The following is a 7404-nucleotide window of genomic DNA, read 5'->3' as shown; positions in this document are numbered from 1 at the left end:
CAAAGCAAAGTAAAGCAGAGCAGTCCATAGAACGGACCAGAAGTCATCTTTTGGTGCCAAGCGAGTCTGCGAGGCTGTTGAAAGGATTCACATGAACAGAGATAGGACGAGTGTGGTGTGTATTGGATCCGTACAGAACATGTAAAATTGTTCACCCAATATAGGCAAGGGCGTGTTCAAGGATTTTGCCCATGTAGACGGAACAACATTGGGAAGGGTGCCCTGCTTATTCGATCTTCTCTGGCCAACAGAGGAGATGGTATCTGGAAGCTTATTCATTGCCATAATCATCATCTCTTCTTGGACGCATATTTTATTGCTCATATTGATCTCCTGATACTTCCAAGCAAAGAGGTTGTCAAAAAAAGATTACTTTCGGACAAATTCAAACCACCCGTTGTGGCTTTACAGAAGAGTGAAGCCTGTCGACGAAGATTGTGCATACGCACTAGAGAAGAAGTGGCGGCAAGGTCTCAAATGAGCTCATATACAAAGCTTGCCATCTACCTAGCTAGCCAGCTATACACGTCTTGAATGGAAGGGACTGCTTTCGCAGGGGGTTTGGTATCTATGAATTTACCTTCATTCCCTGCCATCTGGATATGGCGCGTAAAGGCCTCAAGGCTCGAAGAGTTCTGAGGGAACGTAGAGCAGTCAAGTTGGCACTACCTTCTATGGCCAAGCTCAGGATTGAAACCTGGAAATGGAAGACACACATCAAAAAAAGAAACCTCTGCTATCGAGGAGAGACCAAGTTTAGTATGTATTGGATCTAAGAGCTAAACTAAAAAAGGACGGAGCCTAAATTCAGGTTTAGTGAAAAAGTGAAAAGGGAAGAAGAGGAGGAGGGATATGAAAGGAGCCACTCATATGTACAAAGTAGGAAAGGAGTGGGTATGTATGTAGGTGAGTGCGTGGTGGATGAGTGAGTGAGTGAGTGAGTGGACATGCACCTTATTCGAAGGGATTCCGTCCCTTTTCTGAGGAATGCGAGCTCGGATTCCAAATTGGAGTCTGAGTTTCGAGCTCTTGAGCGAGACATGTGCCATATCAAACAAATGCCTACTTACACACACTATCACAAAATCGAGACAGGTCCACATGCTCGTGAAATAACGCCAAAGGCCGAATGCGATCCATTTGAGAAACATCTCAATTGTGAATAGAACTGCGAAGACGAGGTTCACAATCTTGAGGATAAACATCAGCTCGGCATTGTCTTGCAAGTTGATGTCCTCGAAACACAGCGATAAGCTCGAGGCGAAAATGAGCAGGAGAATGGTCCATTCAAAGAATGGATTGTCCACAATGTCGTGAATCACTTGACGGATCCGATCCCAAGAGTGTATGATCCAAGTGTCGTCCAAGCAGGTGGCCCAAGCAAATCTGAAAAGAAACCCAGGATGTCATCACATGGTGGTCATCGGAGTCGAAGAACCAACCAAGCCGCCACCCCCATCACCACCGGTTATCCCAATGAAGGGGAACCAGGTGGAACAAAGGCGCCCATTTATCGTAATCATTTTGATTGACTCACAGCCTGGAACAGACTTCGGGACAACACGGTTCAGGTTCGGAGGATTTCTGACCGTCCTGAGAGGCCTCCTCGTCCTTTTCGTCAAGGTCCTTGAGCCCCTCTTCGAAGGTCAGACTTTTGCTTTGGCCTGAAACAACACGAAAATTCCAATAAACCGGATCCGATAAAAGGCCGCTCCACTGCTGTCAGCCAAGCATACATACACACATTGGTCGAGGTCGAGGACGAGAGCTTTTGGGCTTTTCCCCCCGAATTATAAATCAAAACAAGCAGCATTGGTTTGCGGCAATAGTAGCAGCAGAAGCAGCAGCAGCAGCGGTAGGAAAGTAAGTAGATATGGTAGAAAGATAGATAGATGGATAGAGTCATGGTAGCATGGTTGGCGAGGAGAGATGAAACACTTCTATGAAGATGCATACAGGCTCGAGCCTAGTGGTTGTATCTACTATGCTGCATAGAATTGAAAGAATAGTACATAAAACGACCGTGGTGGTAAGTTCGAGCTCTCGTAAGAGTGTATCTACACGCACTACTCATCGGAGTAGCTGGTAATAGTTCTGTGTTCATAATATATTAATGATATTCTGACAAGATGCCTTAGAATAAACGCAACACACAAGAAGGGAGGGGATGAAGACTAGATCTACGTAGATCGTTTGTTGAATGTATGCACATTGCACACAGACACATGTATGTACTGGGACCAAGGCAGTTGCTGCATCTACACACTGTACATACTGTCCATCCAACAGATGAAGCTTCATTCAGCACCTCTTCTTCTAACACTCAGTCAGGAGTCCCTTTTACTTAAGAAACGAGATGTGTTCTATGTACGTAGATTGGGGCAGGATCTAAGATGAGTGAGCACGTGGGATCACGAGAAAGATGAGCCACCGACAAGTGCGACCATAACCAAAGCAGCACCAGCACCAGCACCAGTAACGACAACAATGCAATATCATAGCTCGTAAATCGTGAACCATCGGCATTGTATCCCATTACCATGGTTATTTGACAATTTCAGGCCTCAAAACGTTAGGGGCACTTTGTAGAGAGTGCGAAAGAGAGAGAGAGAGAAAGTTGTACCTCGTACCTAATGTAAATCATGTCGGAAAGTGATGCTTCAGAGGCCTTAGGAATTGGCGTGGCAGTTTTAAGGCCCATTGTAACCATATCTCTCTTTCGCATTCAGTGGATTTGACAAAATGACTTGAGCTTCGTGCTTAATTTACATAAGTTTCAAACCTTTCCAGAACTACATACTTTCCCAAAGCGATGTCACATCTACATTGTCAAGGTAAAAAGTGGCGTCCCCTAGACCTTCACTAAAATACCTTCTTTCTAACTTAACTCTATGTTTTGTCCTACAAATTCATTGACTATATGGTTCAGCGCCAATTTTTAATCGAAAATGAATTGTAATCCAGTCGTTAGTTAGTTGGGGCCAAGCAACCAGGAACATAATTCATGGACCATCGTTCAAATAAAGTTGATGAAGTACTTCTCTTTTTTTTTTAGCAAGAACAGGGAAAAATAATTGTTGGTTGATAAAAGTTCCACTTTCGACCGGCACCGAACCATAAAATCCATTCTTGGTGGCTCTCATGCGGCGTGCGGGTAGCCTAGCTCAATTTCAATTTCCTATACCTTTTTTTGTAATACGTATTGATCAATAATCAAATATGATGAGCTTAGATTTGTTTGCTACTTTTCGTGGTGACCAATCGCGGACTCTTTTTCTAGCTTCTGTAATTGTCATGCATGCATCTATTTACGTTGCGATCAATCCTGGCAATATGCATCAAGAGCGAAATCAGAAGATGTCATACAAGGTGTATCAAGTGTACAAGGATTTAAACAATGCAGTTACTGGTTCGTCATCGATCATTTCAAATGTCTGGGTTGCTCTCTTCCTCGAAAGTTCATTGGTTTCAAATGGTTGTGTTGTTTGTGTCACTCACTCATGGGACGTTGAAAAGGCAAGTCATTCCAAGAGTCAGAAGCACGTTACACGTACAATCACTTCATGTACGTACGTACTAAGTATATTGTACTGTGTGCTCGTAGGTCAGAATGGAGTGAAGGGACAAAAAGGACAAGTTTGCGCAAACCATGACGTGGATCAATTTTAGTCGAGGCAATCAATCATCAGTTGAACAAAGATTACTCACAAATGCTGATTACATCTTGATCCGATCGGAATCGTTTCAGCTGAAGTACGTTGAGTTCGCTGCTGAGCATTAGACTTTTGGTATCTACGAATACACGTACATGTCACATATTGAGAACAGTTTTCGTTGTCATTCCGCAAAAAGTATTTTGTGCATTACGTTGTCCTGATTTTCGAAAATAGGTTGACCTGGGAAAAAACTACTCTCGCCGCCCAAATATCAATCCCCAAATCTGATTCCACCAATGGACTATGATCATCAGTTTAATAAAATTATTTTCTGGTGGGCAAGCTAATTGAGGCCAACCTTACCTTCGAGGGAATGTCCAAGTTCAACGAGGCCAGACACGGCTTTGATCCGTGTGCCCATGTCAGGTTCGGAGTAGGCCGCCTTGAGGCCGTTGTGAGATAACAGGGACCCATTGGAGGTGAACTTCTTGGAGGCCACTTCCAGCGATTTGGGCTTCCGTCGGATGACCTTTCGTTTCAACTTACTGAGCTTGCTGGCCACGATGGAGCCGCTCTCACCCTTGACTTCCTGAAAATTCGGAAAATTCCATCATTCTGAGAGGTGCGAGTGTTTGTGCAAGATGGTTTTCCCGCTCTGTGATTTACACTATTGCTCATGATATGGTGCAGATCAAGGAAAAGGAACAAGGCAGGAGAAGAAAAGTTTTCGATAGGGCCTCTCATGTCTAAGGTAAACCACGTCTTGGGAAGATGGTCATTGGGCTATGGCCAAAAGACGCGGTACCCAAAGAGGTTCGGAGGAATAGAGGGTCAGGGCAGACAAGGGGGATCCGTGTATCAAGGGGAAGGATGAAAAAGAAAATCTGAAACGAGGTAGGCAATTTTTCATTGGATGTTCGACAGTGTTCGCATGGAAAGTTTCTGAAAGGACTTGGGACAAACAAGAACGGCTGGAGTTTTGCCATCAACAGCACACCCGTCAATATGGCAAAGCCAGGAACAATCAAAGAACAAGAGGAGAAAAACTTCAAGGAAAAAAGCACTCGTTGGGAGCAAATTGTCCCTATCGTCCTTGTTTGGATGAATGCAAACAAACAAACAAACAAACAAATAAATACGCTTGCTTCAAAGGCCCCATATGATATTAGTTTGTCTTGCTTTTGGCACGCCAAAATTGAATGAGATGTGGTGGTAAAAGCTGATCACAATCGGAAACGAGTTAGCTGTGGGCTGTCGAAAAAGCTTCAACGCAATGTGCGTACGTGAGTGTCATCAAGTCATAAGTGGGATATGAAACCTGGTTGAGCAAAACAATTTGGCCCTCATCCGGCGTTTGACTCCTCGAACACTTTCGGTGCTGTTTAAGACGCTTGTTTAGCCGCTTCCGTCCGGTTCTTTGACTTTGCTCTCGTCTTTCACGCTATTTGCCAAAGAAGGAGACAAATAAATAAATGAATGAATGAATAACTATGATAGTTCATTCATGAATCAGAACTTCAAAATGATCATCTTAAAATTGGCAAGCTGTTTGTTCTTCTTACTGAAGTCGGAGGAACGGAGGGAGGAGGAGGATTGGTCGAGGATCGGATGGATGAATAAATGGATGGATGAATGAATGGATGGATGATGGCTAGGATCGTATCATGGACATGAACTAAGTCAATTTCAAGTTGGTACACATTGTACACTTAAGAACTGAACTATGATTGTAGGTATTAGTGGCTAGAGAAGCTACAAATGGTCCGTATGGTATTGGTCGTCAGAGAAATGGAAACAGTGATTGTTCTTGTTCGTCCTCAAGTCCGTCAAGTCCAAAAGTTAAAAATGAGTATCGCGGTGTAGTTCGTGAATGTGGTTGTGTACTGTAGTAGAGTTAAAAATAGAAGTCGACACCAATAAACCGCTTTCAAGTCTTCTTGGAAATTGTACAATAAGTTGGTTATAAAGTAGCAGGATCTTTCTTGTCTGGCACATGCACACCCATCCTACGTATAACAAGTCGTTTTGGGAATTCATGGGTATGATTACACCCAAGCACACGCACGCATGTACTCACCCACACACACTCGCTAGTACAAACATTTTATCTATTTATCTGTCAATGATGTCATCAAGGTGTTAGGTTTTCTAAGGAGTGGAACATGCCTAAAGCCATTGAATTTCATTACATCACACTGAACAAAAGCAGAATGAGGATGGAATGGCGCACTATCTGTTAAGTCTAGCACTCATCTCAGGCCGAGAAACAACTAACGGTCAATTGGTCAAGAACCACAAGAATTGAACAGGCCTTGGGGAAAATTGTTTCACATTCAAAGATTCATAGCTTAGGGTAGACTTATTCACAAACACTCTGTTCAAATATCGAACTGAGCCAATAAAATGAGGGGTTACCACTTAAATAAAAATTCTGTACGTACATGCATGAGGAGGGAACAACTTCCACCAATCCTTAGTGAATCCTAAATCACTTTGCTTGCTGATGCACTAATCGTTAGACCAAACTGTCTTTGCTTTAGTGGAGAAGGGTTTCACATATTCCATGTCATGGCTCAACATTTTTCAGCTGTTCTTTCTGCTTTTGCAGATTTGGTCACTTGGTTAAAGAAATTCAACGACAAAAACGGTCAAGTCTATTGTAAAATTGGCTACTTTACTCTTTCTATTTACCAGCAAACAGTATCAGATTATTGGAAGTAATGGTGTGTTAAATTTGATCCACTATTGCATTAATAACTAGCCTCTTTGAATCTGAAGGTACAGGGCGGACCCATTTTGGTCCATTTTCCCCTAACAATCTTAACTCTTTTCCTCGAAAGTAAAAATTAAGAGACACAATATTCTTCTCACTTTTCATGGAGTTGAGTCGTTGGTGATAATTTTGTTTCTGGTCAATGTAAAGTCTATAAGAAGAGAAATAATGAATTGGTCGAAAACAACACTAACAAAAAAGGAAGAGGAAACGAAAAAAAAAATAAGAGAATGCAGGGCAACAGCATCAGGTTCCAAAAAAACTATCCTCACACGGACCTGGGTTCAATCCCCTCATCTACTATTTTGAGAGGTTTTCTAACAATCACAAGACTTACTCCAACTTTTTCCAAGCTCTGGAATATATATATTTTGGAGAGTTTTTGAAATAGAAGGGAAACTTTGGTAAGTTGGGTAGCAATCTTAGTGGTCATTTTTTACGCCTTTGAACAACTATAAGTATATAGGAGGACGGGCGGGGGGGAGGGAGAATCCTTGAAGTAGGAGCCATCAGGGACTAACAAACTTCTGCGCGCTTGGATGGTTCGCAATTTGTTCATTCGCTACGTCGAGATGACAAGTTATTAGATTGCTTCGCTTTTCCCCCCAACTTTGGCTGGACCACTTCTGGCCTTTCTAACTGGGTCTGTTCCATGTCTGTGTACGGCACAAGCGGGATGATTTTGTTCATCAGATCGTCTTGGAAGGGTGCATTACTATTATAAGTAGTACTGTGCAGTTTTGATTGAAGGTGAATGAGAATGGAGGAACTGATTACGTTGCCGTTGAATCTGTTATTGGAGCTAACTAACATTTGGTCGGCATGGTTTCAGTGAGTGATTAAATGATTGATTGAATGATTGAACGAAGGAATGAATGGTTGATTGAGCGATGGATCGATGGATTGAAAATGGAATCAGCAGAAAAGTTTTCGAATCGTAGGTACGAATATGTTAGCAAGTCAGTGCCTTGAATT

The 7404-nt window shown here is 42.6% G+C and overlaps 1 protein-coding gene across 1 annotated transcript in view; it reads right to left on the bottom strand.

Moving 5' to 3' along the window:
• Positions 1 to 7404, bottom strand: part of LOC131879145 (sodium channel protein 1 brain-like) — a 69744-nt gene that overhangs the window by 9868 nt on the left and 52472 nt on the right. The window contains exons 20-23 of the mRNA XM_059225382.1: positions 4020 to 4245; positions 1538 to 1664; positions 1071 to 1386; positions 581 to 697 (exon numbers count right to left, since the gene is read on the bottom strand). Coding sequence (XP_059081365.1) covers positions 581 to 697; positions 1071 to 1386; positions 1538 to 1664; positions 4020 to 4245 — 786 coding nt within the window. The remainder of the gene's footprint in view (positions 1 to 580; positions 698 to 1070; positions 1387 to 1537; positions 1665 to 4019; positions 4246 to 7404) is intronic.

Source organism: Tigriopus californicus, chromosome 4 (assembly GCF_007210705.1).
Source record: "Tigriopus californicus strain San Diego chromosome 4, Tcal_SD_v2.1, whole genome shotgun sequence".
NCBI lineage: Eukaryota > Metazoa > Arthropoda > Copepoda > Harpacticoida > Harpacticidae > Tigriopus > Tigriopus californicus.
Note: the sequence above shows the minus strand (reverse complement) of the source record. Positions and strands in the feature narration are given on the sequence as shown.